This window comes from Poeciliopsis prolifica, unplaced genomic scaffold (assembly GCF_027474105.1).
Source record: "Poeciliopsis prolifica strain line A6 unplaced genomic scaffold, Auburn_PproV2 SCAFFOLD063, whole genome shotgun sequence".
In the NCBI taxonomy this organism is placed as follows: Eukaryota; Metazoa; Chordata; class Actinopteri; order Cyprinodontiformes; family Poeciliidae; genus Poeciliopsis; species Poeciliopsis prolifica.
In genome coordinates this window covers 744,367-762,848 of record NW_026562438.1, presented here as the reverse complement: position 1 = coordinate 762,848, position 18,482 = coordinate 744,367, and the positions used below count along the sequence as shown (strand labels likewise).

General features: G+C 45.1%; 1 protein-coding gene across 1 annotated transcript; it reads right to left on the bottom strand.

Moving 5' to 3' along the window:
* Positions 1-542: 542 nt before the first annotated feature.
* LOC129351035 (beta-1,4-galactosyltransferase 3-like) lies at positions 543-12,667 on the bottom strand. The gene is made up of 7 exons (XM_055019805.1): positions 12,567-12,667; positions 5,434-6,107; positions 4,036-4,271; positions 3,069-3,256; positions 2,864-2,986; positions 2,687-2,791; positions 543-1,209 (listed from the first exon to the last, which is right to left on the bottom strand). Exons 2-7 carry the CDS (start codon positions 5,696-5,698, stop codon positions 915-917), a joined length of 1,212 nt encoding a protein of 403 aa, XP_054875780.1. The 5' UTR covers positions 5,699-6,107; positions 12,567-12,667; the 3' UTR covers positions 543-914.
* Positions 12,668-18,482: the final 5,815 nt, after the last annotated feature.

The following is an 18,482-nucleotide window of genomic DNA, read 5'->3' as shown; positions in this document are numbered from 1 at the left end:
TCAAACAGCCTGATTTGCAAAATACATTTTTGTTCCTGAAATCTTCTCCACCTGTGATGCTGTGCATTAAGTACCTTGTTGGTGTTGTGCTGTAGCATTAGCGTCTGCTAACTATTGCGTTAGCATAGCGTCTTAGCGTTAGAGGAACTAAAGTGATGGCTCTGGGTTAGTCGGCGGTGGCTGGATGAATCCATTCACTGATTTTCTGTTTCATATGAGCAATAAAAACCCAACAGAACATTTCTATTTTGAATTTGTTTATGATTATAAGGCCACTGTGGACTGTGCAGAAGTTGAAAGGAGAACAGAAATGAACCGACACCAGAACCCAGTGATACCCGTCCCGTTCAGATCCTCTCCTCCAGGAGTAAAAGTCTCAGTCTTTCTGACCCAAACTGCCGTTTATGGATCAGAACCAGGCTGGAGTGTCGAAGGCCACGTCCCATCTACGTGATAACTCAGGCGTCTCTGACGCAACCTGGAGCTTCAAGCAAACTAACATCAAATGATATGAAGAATAAAAACTTCTTCTTTGGTTTCTTCTGCCAAACTCAGAGGAAATGTTTTCACACAATCAGCCGTCGGAGTGAAGAAAATGCAGGAATTCATTGATCATCCACAGGAAACGGGGAAGAACAGAAACTGAAGCAGTGAATCTGAAACAGGCCCGGTCAGTGAATCAGCTGATCAGAAAACGCTCCAGCAGCTTCCTCCTCTAAACGCTCTATGCTCTAAGCTCTACGTGAAGAGAAAAGACGTGATTCTAAGGCCTCTCGGTTTATACAGCGGCGACAGCGCCTGACACACAAACTCACAGAGTCCAACCGGGTTCCTCCTCTCTGCAGCTCCAGACGACCGCAGGAGCCACAAGGGGGAGCTATCGCTTCATTCTACTAGAAATCACACCAACAAGATTATTTCACAGCAAGTTTCTCCCGGAGTTTAGCTGCAAATATCTGTGCTGCAGCTTTTTCTGCTGCAGGATTCTGTGCTGCAGCAGCTTTCTGTGCTGCAGTGGGTCTCTGTGCTGCAGCAGCTTTCTGTGCTGCAGCGGGTTTCGGCGCAGGCGGGTGCAGGCCGGACTCCGTCCCAATGTTGACGGTGATGTTGGTGTAGAGAGGCAGGTAGTCCCTGGAGATGACCTCGTACTCCACCGTGTTCATGCCGTCCATCTTCCAGGTCTGACGCGTCTTCGCCAACATGTTGAACCTGAACAGACGCAAAGTTAGAGACGCAAACAGCAAAACATTTTCAATTAAAATGATGTAATAAACAAACATATCCTTCAGTTTCTTCCGTTTCAAGAATCTGTGATCATTCATTGAACTTCTTTAGAAATATGGATTGTGGATGCTAATATTAGCATTAGCAATATGTTTAGCACTGAGATGTTATGTTAGCTTCTGGAGCTAACATAGCTTGAATAGGCTAACTCCTTCTAGCACAACTTGAACAACAATATTTTTTCCGGGTCATTGATGAAGCAGAAATTAAGCCCAGAAGCCGAGAGCAGCAGCTCTGTCCTCAGTTAGCTTGTCCGTCAGATTTATGGTTGTACCAGAAACAAAACACAAAAGTTCTGGCACTTGCATGTATTAAACTTAGAAACGCAAGTGTGCTAAAAATATATTTTTAATATGCCAAAATCTATGTAATTGATTATTCAAAATTAACTTTAACATATATTTTGTCTATTTCTAACTAAATTTTGTTTGACTAATTTGACTTTGTGTGGATAATAAGTATTAACATAAAATATGACAGAACCAACTCCAAAATACACTAGCAGAGGGGAGCCCAAAGTGGGTCCTGCAGGCCCGGCGTCACCCTGCAGGTCCAACGTCAACCTGCAGGCCCAACGTCAACCTGCAGGTCCAACGTCAACCTGCAGGCCCAACGTCACCCCGCAGGCCCGGCGTCACCCCGCAGGCCCGGCGTCACCCCGCAGGCCCGGCGTCACCCCGCAGGCCCGGCGTCACCCCGCAGGCCCGGCGTCACCCCAGGCCCAACGTCACCCCGCAGGCCCAACGTCACCCCGCAGGCCCGGCGTCACCCCGCAGGCCCGGCGTCACCCCCGCAGGCCCAACGTCACCCCGCAGGCCCGGCGTCACCCCGCAGGCCCGGCGTCACCCTGCAGGTTTTAGTTTTCTCTCAGTACCAATAACCTTTTCAGCAGGTAAATGTTCTTCTTAGGCCTCTAATGAGCCTCATTGGATCAGGTGCGTTAAACCAGAGAGAAGTAAAACATGCAGGATGCCGGTCCTCCAGGACCCACTTTGGGCACCCCTGCACTAGCAGTTAGCAGCTAAGCTAGCTCTGCAACTGGCATGCTAAATGCTAACAGAACTTTTGTTTTTATCTTAAAACATTGTCTACATAAAATATAAAATCTTAAAAGAATCATAATTTGGTGAAAATGATCAACCTGGAAATAAAACTCTTTCCTGCTTGTCCACTTCTTCATGTGTCTGTGATGACGGGAAAAAGATGCACCGCCACCCTCTGGTGTAACTCAGTATTACACCCTAATTTAATTCCCCTTTACCTCCTGTTAGTTCTGTTAAATTACCAGTAAAGCCAAATATTAACTAATATGCCAAATGCAGGATTTATGTTAATGTGCATGTAAAGGCTGGTTGCTTTGACTAGACCATGGACTCCAGGCTGTGGTGCGGTTGGTCTCTACCTCTTGGGGTTCACGTCGTTGCCCTTGTCCAGCTTGTGTTTGATCATTTTGTAGCGGCCGACTTTCAGAGACGGACGGCTGATGAACATCCCTGCCAGAGACACCCTGAGGAGGGAGAGCAGAAAGTCAACAGAAGAAGGTCAAAGGTCGGTCGTAAAGCATCGGAAAGGGGCTGACCTGACGCCGATGTCGTCGTCCTCGCCGCCCCAGCCCCAGTAGTTGTTGGGGAAGCCGTTCATCTTCAGGTAGTGCAGCGGTGACAGCGCCGACACGCCTCCAAAGTACATTTTGTACGGAAGCCTGGAGGGGACAAGCAGCAGAGACAGTGTGAGTCTACCAGCAGGGGGCGCCGCGAACTCTAACCGACGCTGCAGCGGCGCACTTGTAGCCGAACTTGTCCATGGCGACGGCGGCGTGCTTGGGGTTGGCGTCGCAGACGTAGAGGTTGCGGTCGTCCTCGGGGATGAGGTCGACGTCGTGGAAGAAGAGGCAGTCCCAGTCTTCCTCCCTCATCGCCTCCCGGAAGCCGACGTTCATCAGCTTGGCCCGGTTGAAGGTGTAATTCTCCGCCTGCGGCGCAAAAACACCCAGAAAACCCAGAACTTTGAAGAGAAAACATTACGAGATGCGCTGCTAAATAATGAACTAAACCACTTCTACCAACATAAATAAACACATTTTTGTAGAAAACGCATATAAATTAATTAAACAGAAAATGAATGACCAGTTTCTCATGTTTTGGGTTTTTAAGAGAAGTAAAACTTGCTTTTGAGAAAAAGTAGGTCAATATTTGTAGTTGCATTTAACCCGAAATTAAGATCAATCCAAAAAACTCTAATGGTAATTTATTTATTTATACATAAATTTTTAAAGTGTTTATTTGTAATATTTGTATAATGTTTATTTATTTCCAGGATGAATCCAGGAAAGAATTAAAAACGATTAGATTTAATAAAGAGAAACGATTTTCATAATAATTCATATTTTCCTGTTTACGGTTGATTTTGTGATCCTGTTTTCACCAGTAGACTGAACTGGTTTCCAGTCTGATGCTTTCAGAACCAGACTGGAGACATTCGGTATGGGTCGGTACCGAGTCAGTACCGCTCTTCCATGTCCAATTACAGAAAAAAATTTAAATTATTATTTTTTCTTATTAAAAGAGAATAATCTGGCAGTCATGCAGAGCAGCCAGCAGAGGGAGCAGCAGAGCCGATGGCTCTGGTTCTGGCAGGTTCTGCCAGGTTTTGCCGGGTTCTGCCAGGTTCTGCCAGGTTTTGCCGGGTTCTGCCAGGTTTTGCCGGTTCTGCCGGGTTTTGCCGGGTTCTGCCGGGTTCTGCGGGTCTCACCTGGTGGATGACGTAGATGCCGTAGCTGAGCTGCTGCCGCTGCAGGAACGGGTGCAGGTAGTAGAGCAGGAACTTGAGGTGATGCTCGCGGTGGCGGTGCGGGATGATGATGGCGGTCCGGTGGCGGGCCTCGCAGTCTGGCGGCCGGTACCGCCCCCCACTCACCACCAAAGGGTTCTTCCTCTGGACCTGGGCCAGGGTCAGGCCGGACGGGAAGCTGACATGGATCGGTCCGCCTGCGGACACAAAACAGGTTCTGGTTTACTGGACCGGAGGCAGAACCACAGAGCAGCATGGAGGCGGGCGGCGCATCAGCGGTCGCAGGTTTGATAACTTAAAGAATGGAGAAACAGCCACTGTTTTCTACCTGAACCACGATGAAACTGGAGTCGTCTAATTCTGTGATTGATGGGTTCAGCAGCATAACCTTCATATTTTATGTTTTAGTGCCGAAAAGGCAACAATTAAACACCAGAACCGAACAGAACCATCATTTCTGGTTCTGGTTCCGTCTCTGCGGTGGAACCAGCAGCTGCTGCGGCGGTGAACTCAGGCGACAGATTCATCCTCCGACTTTCACCGAGATAATTAATCCCAAATCCTCAAGCGGCCCGGCAGCGCCGCGCTCATCAAGCTGGACCCGCTAAATTAGCGGCGCTGTGCCTTTAAGCGTCGGCACGGCGACGGGCTTACATAAGCCCTGATCTCATGATAGCATGAAGATGCAAAGCAGGAAACAGGAGAAGGAGAGGGATGAAGAGAGAGGGATGAAGAGAGAGGGGTGAAGAGAGGGATGAAGAGAGGGATGAAGAGAGAGAGAGAGGGATGAAGAGAGAGGGATGAAGAGAGGGATGAAGAGAGAGGGATGAAGAGAGAGGGATGAAGAGAGGGATGAAGAGAGAGGGATGAAGAGAGAGGGATGAAGAGAGGGATGAGAGGAGGGATGAAGAGAGAGGGATGAAGAGAGAGGGATGAAGAGAGAGGGATGAAGAGAGGGATGAAGAGAGAGGGATGAAGAGAGAGGGATGAAGAGAGAGGGATGAAGAGAGGGTGAAGAGCCCCGCGGGCGCCGCCGCTCCTCTGTGTTCTGTTGGGCCAGAACACAGAGGTTCTGACCCAACAGAACCTTCAGGCCTGCAGGATCAACATTACAACATGGCTGCTGGACGGGAAATATCACAATAATAATAATAATAATAATAATATTAGGTGGAACTTGGTGAGACGAAGGCAGAAAATGTTCTGATCCGAATCACTTTGTGTTCTTCTCCAGAACGGCAGCGATGATTTGCCGGGTTCTGGCGGGTTCTGCCGGGTTCTGGTGGGTTCTGCCAGGTTCTGGCGGGTTCTGCTGGGTTCTGGCGGGTTCTGCTGGGTTCTGCCGGGTTCTGGACTCACCGATGAGCGGGGACACCTTGGGGCAGTACGGCATGTCGTCGGCGTGGCCGTGTCCCCGGGACAGGTTGGACAGGTTGGCGTAGACGTCGCCCAGCGCGGCGCCGGTGCGGTTCCGGACCGGGCCGGCCGCCTCGCCTTTACGGAAGATCCGGATGAAGTAGCTGACCCGTTTGTGGTAGCCTTCCCGGGACAGCAGCGCCATGACGACCAGCTGGATGCCCAGGAACATGAACAGGAAGCGCCACTTGGACTGCAGGGTAACCATGGCGACAGCTGGACCAACGACGCGGTTCTGAAGGGTCCAGATGAGGACGTGAGGAGAAACGGATCGGTTCACGGACCGAAGGCACTTCTGGCAGGGGGGGGGGGAAGCGTCCCCCCCAGACAGGAAACAGGAAGTATCAATCGGCGGGACAGGAAACGAGCGCCTGGCGATCCTTCAGCTCATCGCCGCTGCAGGTCAGCAGCGGGCCGACCTCTGCGACCTGTGGGGGTCCGGCTCGCCGTGGGGTGAAGGCCTGGCCCGCGGGCGGCCCGGCCCGCTCATTCTGCTGCCGTCGGCTGATTCTGCTGCCGCCCCCCTGTCATGGCCCCCGCGGGCCGCCGCCGGAACAAAGGGAGCGAGGATTACGGCCTGTTCTGGAACAGCGATGCTGGCCCGTCGCAACCGGGTTCTGGAAAACAACAGAGGAAGAAAAGGCGTCAACAGACCGAGCGAGAACGACCTCTGACCTCTGCTGCAGCGTCAGAAACAAACCCATTAATTAGTCGGTTAAAGCAGCCGGCCAGGCGCGGTAATCCTAATCCTAATCCCACTGAAGGCGAGCAGTGGGATCAGGCTGCACCTGATCTGGCAGAGGAGGAACGACATCAAAACAAAATCTGAGGGAAAAACTGAAGGAAACGTTGATCACAGATCATTTCCACTCAAAAGAAAAAAAACACATTTTTCTCTGACTTTAAAATTATTTTGTCATTTATGAGCAAAGATGATTTGTTGCTCCAAGTCAGATGTATGTTTTAAATTCTGAGGGAACGAACATAAAGCCCAGGGAACGGATCTGGAGTCGGTTTGTTTGGGCTCAAATGAACCTTCATCATCGGCTCTTAGGGAAGTCTCAGGGGAATCTGCATTAGCGGCTCGTCTGCATCACTTCCCTTCATGTCAATAAGTGGGAATACGAACAGCTGATCGGCGCTCCTTGACGATCTGCAGATCATCCGGTTCTCCCAGGAGGAGATGTTTTGGGTCAAACAGGAAGTTCCCGCTGCAGATGATCCATCAGAACCGGCGGTCGGCCCAGGAGACCCAGGCAGAGCTGCAGAAGCTCAGAGCATCAGCGGCGAATATTTATCCTGTTTATCAGGACAACCTGAACCACGGGCCTGCTCAGCAGCGCCCCCGGTGGCTGTCAGATCGGTGAGGAAACGCTTCGCAAAGCAGAACATCAGGACGGGTTCACGGCACAGCAGCAGCAGGTGATCCGCTTTAAATTCAGGACAAAATTTATTCAGACAGAATTGCTACCCACTGTTGGAAAACGTTCAGCAGTTCAATCGGATTTGATTTTTGACAAACGATTTGATTCGACAAAAGAAGATGGCAGTTTGTTCCAACAACACAAGTTCCCACATTTGTTGCTAATCACTTTACTGAAAAAAAAAACAAAAACAAAAAAAAAAAAATTTGTCAATAGTCGTTTTTCTGTATCAAAAGAAAAAATAGTCTGTTGCCACATTTAGCAACTTTTATTCTTTTTATTCTTAAACGACTATGAACAAATTCAGTGACTATTCAAAGTACAAGAGGCCTGTGAGCTCCACCTGGCCACGCCCCTCAATGCCTCCTGGCTCCGCCCACTTTGGAGTTTTTCCACCAAATCCCAGAGAATCAATGGACTATTGACAACAAGAAGACAGTATGAGTATAAATTATTTTAAAATTGGCCGGATGTTAAATAGTGACTGATTTTTCCAGATGGAAATAAACTGACGTGGATTGTTTTTCTGTCCCTGTAATCTGTTTTGTCGCCGCCGCAGCGAATGCTTTCAGTGTGCAGGGCATCAATATTGCATCTGCTGCAGACATAAGAGAGAAAGACCGCCATGAAGTTAGCGTGAGGTTGAGAGGAAGCTGGCGGTCATCAACAGGAGGTAAACTCATTAGTCTGAATGCGTTAACCCATGACATGCTGGAAGCATCTGTAATGATGACTGATTGAACATTATGAGTCATTATGAGCCGAGCTGCATTTCCTCCTGATGCATCATGAAGCCGACTCCTCAGACTCGAAGAGATCAGCAGAAACTCCACCAGGTTTCTGACTTTGTGGCTAATTTTAGCTCTTAAACTGACGTTTGCTCACTGAATGGAGTAACTTAATGTCAGTCTACATACTACTGATGGCATTCATGTTAGCACTTTAGCTAACATGAGCATTTAATCTAATTTTAGCAATGTTTAAGATAACATACTACATTCTACAGTGAGCATATTATCTAAAAAAGCATTTTAGCTGTTAGCCAACATGCTACAATTAGCTCATTATCTCACATTAGCATTTTAGCTCATTTTGCTTAAGAAACTGTTGTTTCCAACATCAGATATTATCCTACTGATAGTCCACATGCTAATTCTAGCTTTGTATTCATCAGCTACACTTGAGCTAATTCTAACATTAACAAATTGAATTAAGCTAATGTTATCCAACACGCTAGCATGAGTCAATGTGACACAGTTAGCATGTTGTCCAATTTTAAATTAAAAGCTTAAACTTACATCCTGACTAGAGTAATTTAATGCATGTCAAACATGCTCATGTTAGCCAACATGCTATAGGAAGTATTTTAGCTAGCTTTAACTTTTCAGCTCATTTTACCTTATAAGTGCTGTTTCCACACTTATGAACATGGGCGTTAGCAACCTTTAGCATCGTAGCTAAACATTTTAGCTCATCAAAACAGACCGTTCTTATTGATGTTTTGCTCATTACGCTCCTCAGCAGATGGTTTAGCTTTGTACGCAGAGTTCTGCTCTGGTTTCTAATACTTGTCGCCTTCTCATAATTTATGACATTCCTGTAATTTACAGCACAAACATTCAGCTTTCGGCTGTGTTTAAAGCCCAAGTTCTTAAAAACTTCAGTGAAATTCCTTGTTGAGCCTCAGTCCAAGTCAACAAAGCTGGTTCTGATTGTATGCGGGTTGACCCGAGCCAGATGTTCCACACACAGCTGGTTCGGATCAGAACCAGTGAGGCAGCAAACAAAATGTCCCACCAGAAGCTGGAAGAACCTCATTTCTGAAATGTCTACATGGAGAAAAAAGCTTCAACCACCAATGACCTTCACCCTCTGACCCCTGAGGATCTGCTGAAGGCAGTCCAGAATCTGAGCCAGGAATCCGGGCCAGGTTTTCAGGGAAACCGTCAGCAGGAAGTCTGCTGCTGGGAACGCCTCCTAAATGGCAGGAAGTGGTTTCCATGGAAACAGAGGCATTCAGGATCAGATCAATCCTGTGAAGTCCAGATCAATCTTGATATCTGGAATCGTTTAAGAAACTGATCAAAACACGACGGATTGAAATATTAGTTCATGACTTCACTAAAGGGTTCATTTGCTCGAATGCATCAAAGCCGAAATATTCATCCATTCATCGACCAAAAGTTTAGTTTTATTTTATTCTAATTACTAGCAATTAGTAATAGACTAATTACTAGTTTTTATTAGTCATAGTCATAGTTTTAGTTTTAGGCGCAGAATTTAAAAAAACGGTAAAAGTTGTTACGTTTACATCGTTTGGATGATGAATACTAACAGAAGATAACGTCTTCTGAAGATGGACTCAATTTTTAACATAAACTGACTGGAGTTTTATCCCAACTTTCACCATTTTGTGTCCAGGAGGAGAAAGTGCCGCCGAAATTTACCAACAGCGGACGTAAACTGTTTGTATGGGGAAAAATAAATGTCACATTAATTCAAAAGGCCAATAAACAGATATTTCTATAATTTCAGCATATTATATTATAGTTCCAGTTATTTAGTTTTTCCCCATTAAAATTTGTATGTATTTCAATTAACAAAAATGTTTTCTAAGTTTCAGTTTTTATTTTGTTCTTTTTAGTTAATGATAACAACATTGATCCATATATTGATTCATCAGTTGATTGTGTTTTTAATCAGTTTCTAAAATGAAACCTGATCAGGGCTGATGAACACAACGCAGCTAACTTTTTATTTCTTATCCCAACATGTTGATAATTTTGTGTTGAAAGTGATTCCATACATCAGGTCCCCTCCAGTCATCTCTGACCTCTGACCCATAGGGAGCCCGGAGAGGTTTGGGGGTTGCAGGGTGTGAAATCTTTAACGCGTTAGTGCACGAGCACAGAGAGTCATTAAACGATGCAGTTGGACTGGAAAGATTTTTGAAAACAAAACCAACTTCCTGCTGGAGGTGTGAATATTTCCTCCACCTTTCCAAGCATCTTTATGACTCACATTTTAGGCTGCAGCTCCACCATACATGACATCTGCTGCTCTACGCGACGGTGCGTTCAATAACAAATGGGAAATCCAAGGTCAGGTGTTCCATGTTATTGTCTGATTGCTTTGATTTAATCTACAGTTCATCATGAAATAATAATCCAGGCATCCTCGTCCTTCAGATGATGTGATGGAGCCAGGATGAAAGCAAAGTTATGTTTTTCTGATTCAAAATTCATTCATGCATTGAAATCATTCAAATGCAAATTATCGTTACAATTTAAAATGTTTGATTTTTCTTTCAAATTTTTTTTCCATAACTTATTTTTTAAGTTTTAAATACTTTTTTATGTCTTAAATTAACTTTTTAGTTTCTAAATATGTTATTTTTGTCTGTTAAGATTATTCAGATTCTATTTTTTCTGCTTTAGGATTATTTATTTGATTTTTTTCCGGTCATTGTTTCAATTCAGTTTTTCTATTTCATATGACTTCTCTTCAAGATGTTGTGTTTCAAATATTTAAAAAATCAAAATTAAATCAAAATAATTCCCTGATGTAGCTCCGTAGAGCCAGCCGTGGGGTCAGCAGGCATCACCAGCTTTTTCTGGGAAAGCTGAACAGACGCTGAACGTCGTTCTCAGTCCAACAATCAGCCAGGAACAACGCGGCGGCATGGCGACGCCTGCCTCGTCACGGAAACACCAGGTCTGCCGCCGCCTCCAGCCGGTCGCTCTGATGACTTTTCCACCCAGCAGGTGAGGTCCCGCCCCCACCAGGTACCAAGGCTTCCACGGCAACGGGGAAGCCTGAAGGGAGCAAACGATCCACAACAAAACCAGAGCAACAGGCAGAACCCAGCGGTTCTGTTTGAGATGCAAACGAGGAGATGCGACAGATTAATATGGATTCATTATCGTTTTAAACTCCAAACACAGATTTGGGCCCAGCAGATCGACGACTCGTTGTTTTTAAAAAATAAAACACATTTAGTCCCAAAAGCAAACATTAAACGCCTGGAGCAGAAATTATAAAATAAATCTTTGTGGTTTGATATCAGACAGGTTAATAAAATAAACTAGTTCATCCAAAGTTTAAAATTTTAGTAAATCTTTTTGTCTTTCTTTGTTAAATAAAACCATTCTGAGAGGAACCTTTTATTTGAGTGTTTCTGGTACACCCATTTCTCTGTTGCACAAACAAAGCGACTCCTCTTGACCCACTAGAGCTGCAAAAAGCATCTGACTGGAAAATACAGCTGCACTTTCCTCCAATCTGATGACTGAATAACTGATTAAAAACAATACATATATTTGTTCTTCAGCTCATGTCTATTCTACAATTTAGCAAAATTATACAATAATTTTTAAGTTAAAATTGTTCTCAATTTGTGAATATATATTGATTATAATACTATTACCTCTATTAAACATCTTAATCAGCCTTTTCCGGGATAAAAAACATCTAAAAGCGTGTGGGATTCTGGCATCCACTGCAGAAAAAGGACCAGGAAGAGACAGACATCTTGTTCCAGATGTCAGAAAGTTTACGGTGAAACATCCCATCGGGTTAAAACTGTGGTGAAGCTGCTGCTCTACAAGCTGCATGTAGAAACTGGGACGATCGTTTTGTAAACTGCTGCAACCTCTTAAATCTTACATGTTTTTTGTATTTTGACAAAAGGTCAACTAAAGTACATTTTTCTAAATTCTGAACTTCTTATCCGTGGTTGTGACCCGTTTTTAGTTTCCTCTGTTTTTGCACCATGGCATAAAAGCCACCAAGATGAAAGAAGACTTTTTTCAGCAAAAAATGCTAAATCATTTTATTGTTTGTTGTTTTGTTTTAACTCACTGAGCAAAAAATCCAAATGTATTTTGATTTAAAAAATAAATAAAAATACATTTTAACTACCTTTTATTCTAAATAAAAGGTAGAAAAAGGGTCTCAAAGTTGCAGTTTCCTAACTTGTCAGTCAAGATATTAATTTTAGTTAATAGGAGCAGCAGGAGGAGGAACAGAAGGAGCAGCAGCAGCAGGAGGCCCCCGGGGCCCTTTGTCTGGACCAGAACAGTGAAATGCCTCCGATTCGATGAATCCCGTTCCAGCCGTAAATCGGCTCTTCCAGTCGGAACCAACGGGCCCTGAAAGCGTCTCAGTGGACCCAACTCAGCTGCTGGTGAAACAAAGAGTTTCCGGTGATGATTAAAGTCGCAGCGAAACTTTTCTGTGTTCCTCTTTGAGTTTAAGTGGATGGGAGGAACAAACTGACGCGGTGAAATGTCCGCTGGCTCAAAGGTGAAGCTGAAACCCGCTGAGGCGTTCAGGTGCCCTCGGATCACCCAACTCCAGAACCCGCGTTACAACAGCAGCGGTTCTGCTCCCGGTTCGGACAGCAGCTAACAAGTCCAAACATCTCCCAGCAAACACTAGCAGAACCAGGTCCACCCCATGGCAGCCGTGGCCCGGTTCCGGCAGCGGAACCAACTCTTTAGCCCCGGCTCGGGTCGCCAGATGTGGGGAAACCGAGACGAAGCGAGCTAACAACCGTTAGCTCCTCACTAGCTCGCTGGCGAGCGCGACCATAACAACAGTAAAAAACTTCATTATTTAACTTCCTTCCTTTGTGATAACAATGAAACTCACCGAGATGAGGCCTGGGTACCGGACGACGCGTCCCGCAGTCGCTCCGCCGCGTTTCTGACGTGTTTGTGGAGCCGAGGCGGTCTGAGGAGGTTCCCTCCCCTCCACCACAGTCCACCGCCCACAACAGCCGGCGGAGGGGCGACGGTTCAGCTGCCCCGCAAAGTACGGGACGACCGAGGTGCCAAAACCACGCGGGGGAAGATTCACTCCACCGCGACAAAATACACTCAGATTTTCACTATAAGAGTCAAAGAAAGAAAATATTTAGTCTAAATAGTTAAAATTACTGAGGTGCCAAAAGTAGTAAAGATTCTCTCTGCTGCAATAAAAAATACAGAAGTATTTAATACATATACTTAGTTTATTTAATTCCACATTTAAACATTTACAAACTGAAATAAATTTCGTTGCAAGGCTCTAATAATAAATAAATAATAATAAAAGTGTCAATGTGAAAACATACAATAAAAGATGAAACTAATGGGAGTTTATCATCCTTATGGCCTCAGGGATAAAGTTCTGCATTTGAAGCTGATGAATCTTTTTCCAGAGGGCAGCAGGAAGAAACGACCCTGCAGAGGGTGGAAGTGTCTTTGCATAATCGCCGAGTCGCTCCCAGTCCAGGCAGCTACTGGAGCAACTGGGAGCTACTGGAGCGACTGGGAGCTACTGGAGCGACTGGGAGCTACTGGAGCGACTGGGAGCTACTGGAGCCACTGGGAGCTACTGGAGCAACTGGGAGCCAGTGGAGCTACTGGGAGCTACTGGGAGCGACTGGGAGCGACTGGGAGCTACTGGGAGCAACTGGGAGCAACTGGGAGCTACTGGGAGCTACTGGGAGCAACTGGGAGCTACTGGGAGCTACTGGGAGCTACTGGAGCTACTGGGAGCTACTGGGCCACTGGGAGCTACTGGAGCCACTGGGAGCGACTGGAGCTACTGGGAGCTACTGGGAGCTACTGGAGCTACTGGGAGCCAGTGGAGCTACTGGGAGCCAGTGGAGCTACTGGAGCGGCGCCATGGATGGAAGGAAGCCCAGTCCTGATGATCCTCTCCAGTCAGAGTGTTCGATGCTCTGAACAGACGGAGTTGCTGCTGGTCACTTTGCTCTTTGTCGTCTCTCTGTAGAAAGCGATGAGGATCGGAGGTTTGATCTTCTCATCCAACAAGCTTTTCTTCACCAGGCCAGAGGTCTGGAGGGTCAAAGGGTCAGTGATCCCCAGGGATTTAATGCTCCCGACCCGCTTGCTCTGTTCATGTGTTGCTTTTTTGGAGCCTTTCTTTGCACATCCTCCAAATTTAGAACGAATTTAGAATCCAGAAAAATAACCTTCCAGGACAGAAACACTTAGTTTTTATTATTAATAAAAAACTGTGGACACAAATTTAGAGCATAGTTATAAAGTTCAGAGGACATTTACTTATTTACTGCAGCAACCCTGAACAGGAGCTCCTAGTTTGCATACTTTAGATTAGATTATTTTCCTTCTTTTGCTCTTTCCTCTGGTTTATTTTGTTTGTATTTCCTTTTCATTCCTGCACTGCTAGTTGCTGAAAATGTGCTGAATAAATATTCCCTCCGCTGCTGAGGAGCCGTGTGACTTGGAGCGGCAGGCAAGCTGCAGCGCATCAAAACAGGTTTGATGTTGTGATGCTTCACCAGCCTCTCCAAACTCGGCAGTGAGGGCGACATGGTGGCAGTGAGGGCGACATGGTGGCAGTGAGGGCGACATGGTGGCAGTGAGGGCGACATGGCTGCAGGGCGACGTCGCTCAGTGATGAAACAGTGTTTTTTGGGCCTGGAATAATGATGGCCGTCTCAAAGCAGGATGGACGGCAGCTCAGCTCAGTGAGGAGTTAAATAAATCGCTGAGGATGAGAGCCGGCTTCAGAACCTGACCCGGTATCAGGTCCTGCTGCTCTATGCATGTTGAGTCTCCTCACGGTCCTCTGAACATCAGCTGTCAGATTATCTGTTCCTCCAGAGGAAGAGAGGATTTTCTCACAGGGCTTTAAAACGGCTGAAGCAGAAGCTCAGTGCGTCCAGAAATGTGTGGCGTCGTCGCAGGACAGAGGAGCCTGTGACGGTCCTGATGCTTTGCCACATGAGCTTCACAACCAGACCAACGAGGAAAGAGTTCCTTTGAGGAACTGCTGAGGTGCCAAAAGGCCGACATCCACTGTACAGCAATAAAAATAATGAGACAACTTCAATAAATCTGACTGACGTTCTTCACTCCAACCTTTAAAGAAACAAGCAGGTATGTAAAATGTAAAACCAGTCAGTGAGTCACTGTGGAAACCAGCTGTGAACCAGAACCTGAGTAACAGGTGAGGCTCCTCAGAGGTCATGATGTCAGAGGTCAGAAATGAGGAAGAATGAGGTCATTGTTGCTTACATGGAGTTATGATTTAAAAACTGATCAGTTCTAGAACAAAATCCCAGTTTAAAAGTCAACATTTCACCCAGAAGATCAGCTTTGAAAACCACAACTACCTGTAAGTGACCTTTACCTTTATGAAAGCCTTGAACAAACCTCATTTCTTCATCCGATACCAGGCACGGCCGGGGGGAGACTTTTAGCTCCTGAATGAGTCTCGGGTCAAAGGTCAAAGTCTTAAATAGCAAGTCACCTGGAAATGTTCTGGTACCAGATTGGAAATGAGAAAAAAAGCAGCAACAGGCCCAAACTGAGACTTCAGGTGGATTCACCCCAGCGCTGTTTAACCCGCTTTAGTCCAACTCCAAACCTCGGGTCTGGGTTCTGGAGTCGCCTCTGGTGGTTCGATGTGAACGCCAAGCGGACTGGAGACCGCTCCAAAGCAGGAAGCGAACTATAGCACAGAGCATTCTGGGTAAATACAACCAAAAAAACACGCTAGGCTAGTGCTAGCGGGAGAAACGGATCCAGAGACAAAGAGAAATCCGCTAAAATCTGATGCTGCTCCATTTTTGTTTCCCTTTGGTGAAGAGGGAAGTTGCATTCAGTGTCTTCCTCAGAGGATTTTGTGTCATTTCCTCTGGTTTTGGTGCAGCGCCCCCAGAGGTGAGGCAGGGAACAAGTTTTTCAAACGGTTTAATTATTAAATGTGAAAGAGAACAGTTTTTCCAATTAACTAGGATCATTTCACACAAGAGTTGAAACTTTGGTCCCAATTGAACCGGGCCTACCGGGTCATCAGATGTGAAAAAGGCTCACAACCCAGGAGAACCTTGGACTCCTGAATCAGAGGTTTGGTGCAGTGATCGTTTTGCTTTTAGGGTTGTTGGAGAAATGGCCCAAACTCGTTTGTACCGGTTGCTTCCTCGCCGGGTCTCGGCCGCCCAGACCAGGATGGACAGCCTGGTGCCGGTTCTGTGGGACCGGATGTTCCCCAGGCTGCTTTTTGGGCCCAACCACAAGTTGGAGCGAATCTTTGGTGGCATGCTGCACCACCCGGAGCGCTCCGCCATGCAGATCTGCCCCTACTATTTCGACCAGGTGACCTGGAGGCTCCCAGCCGCGTCGCCCTGGTTGGTGGTCCGCTCACACCGACGTCACGTCCGCCGGGTTTGTCTCTGTGTGATCAAACTTCCCTCCTGGCTTTAAGGCAGAACAACCTGGAGCTGCTGCTTCGACTCCTGGGGCGACGTGCAGAAGGAGAAGCAGCGGAGCGCGGAGCAGCAGCAGGGCGGAGGCAGCCAGCCGGGGAGCCGGCCCGACGCCGGGGTCTACCTGAGCCGGCTCTGCCAGCTGCAGGACCTGCAGACCGGAGGCAGCATGACCACGCAGATGTTCATCCACCTGATGTACGACTACAGCGACTGACGCCTCATTAAAACACGCCTTATTTTTAAAAACGTGAACGTTGGAGGTGTGAAAACATGATTAAGTTTACGCAGCCAGGAGGAGAAGAACTGCAGAGGATGACCTTCAGGGTCAGCACAAGGTCACGGCAGAAATATGGAGAACTGTCAAAAATGAACAGCAATAATTTGAGTTACTCAGCCTGATATACTTTACCAAAATAAATATTTAGTTAACAAGCTAACTGTTTAGCGAGCAAGCTAGAAATCTAACTTAAAGCAAAAATATTTCACTCCAAACTTTAATTAACAAATGAAACATTTAACTTCAAACTAATGAGTGAGCAAAACTAAATATTGAGTTAAGAAGCTAAATATTTAACTTCAAACTGAATATTTAGCTGCAAACTAAATTTTAGTTAGCAAACTTTAAATATTTCACTCCAAACCAAACAGACTTTGAATTTAAAAGCTAAGCATCTAAATTCAAACTGAATTTTTAGTTAGCAAGCTAATGCTAAGGTTGCTAACTAGATATTTACTTAAACTCCATATTTAGCTTCAAAGTAGGTAATAGGCTAAATATATATTTTTTGTACTTGCTTTATTTTGCCCAACAATTTGCTATAATATTTTTTGGTCTTCTTATTATCCAGTCAAATTATTGCAAAATGTTTTAAAAACATTCTGAACAGAAATTTCTTTATCCTGTTTGTCATCCAGAGTTTAATATTTTTTTACCTTCAGGTTTGGTCAGATTTCAGTTCTTATGAAACGTCAGTAAATCTGTTTTATCATGTTTCCATGTAATCTTTATGAACTTCATTCCATCTGCTTGCTGATGTCAGCTGATCTATTCATTATTGATCTATTTATCAGACCTTGTTTCATAGATTAATTTTCATAATTGATAAATATGGGAAGATGATCCCATTAGTCAATAAAATTCCACCTAATGATATTCTGTCATCATTCCTAGAGTTGATGATTTCAATAATTAATTTTTGTTGAGATTCTAGTTTAGCTAGCATGCTAACTATTTAGCCTGAAGCTGCTTATTTAATTTAAAACTAATATTTTTTAGACAAAATCCTTCAAGATAAATATTTTACTGCACGGCTAAATGTTCATGGGATAAAGACGAGGATTTAGTCTAACGAAATATTTAACTCCATTCCAAGCGTCACGCTCAGAGAAATAAAAAACTAAACTCCAGTTTTTATAAAAACTTCTTTTTTTAATGAAAGTCCTGATTATTTTTTAAGCTTTAATGAAAATGGCAGAATTTCTTATAAAGTATTGATAATAACATGGAACGAAGTTTGTACCTCAGTAAAAACAATTAAATATTTAATTTACTCATAAATTATGAATAACATTCATGAAAAAGATATTCCAGCTCCCAGCCACACTGTAAAGCTTTGTGCTAACGCTTTGTGCTAACACTTTGTGCTAACGCTTTGTGTTAACGCTTTGTATTAACACTTTGTGCTAACACTTTGTGCTAACGCTTTGTGCTAACACTTTGTATTAACACTTGTGCTAACACTTTGTGCTAACGCTTTGTGCTAACGCTTTGTGCTAACACTTTGTGCTAACGCTTTGTGCTAATGCTTTGTGCTAACACTTTGTGCTAACGCTTTGTGCTAATGCTTTGTGCTAACACTTTGTGCTAACACTTTGTGCTAACGCTTTGTGCTAATGCTTTGTTCTAACACTTTGTGCTAACGCTTTGTGCTAATGCTTTGTGCTAACACTTTGTGCTAACACTGTGTTAACACTTTGAGGTTGCAAAAAACAAATTGAGGACATTGTTAGGGGTGAAGTTACATCTGCCTGGTCGGCATGTTGAGCTCAGGAATGCTGACGGCTGCCTGCTGTTTGGCCAAATGAGCGCATCGATGAGCTCTTTCACCTTTTCCACACAATTTTGGCAGGGGAAATAATGTCATTTATTTCTTTTTAATTAATTTGGTGAATCCTGTAGCATACAAGGTTCAGAGTAAAAAAACACAGAAGTCAAACATTTCTTTTGTTGGAAGGAAAGTTGTAATATTACAACTCTGGGTTTTACAGGGTTAAAGGTCATAGAAGGAGAATTTGAAAAGGAGTTTGGCTTGTTGAAGCAG

Excerpts from the sequence above, each read along its gene's own strand:
- LOC129351035 (XM_055019805.1), bottom strand. The coding sequence starts at position 5,698 with ATGGTTACCCTGCAGTCCAAGTGGCGCTTCCTGTTCATGTTCCTGGGC. Across the intron at positions 4,272-5,433 it reads CAAGGTGTCCCCGCTCATCG|GCGGACCGATCCATGTCAGC; the intron begins GTGAGTCCAGAA and ends TTGTGTCCGCAG. Across the intron at positions 2,987-3,068 it reads ATGGACAAGTTCGGCTACAA|GCTTCCGTACAAAATGTACT; the intron begins GTGCGCCGCTGC and ends TGTCCCCTCCAG.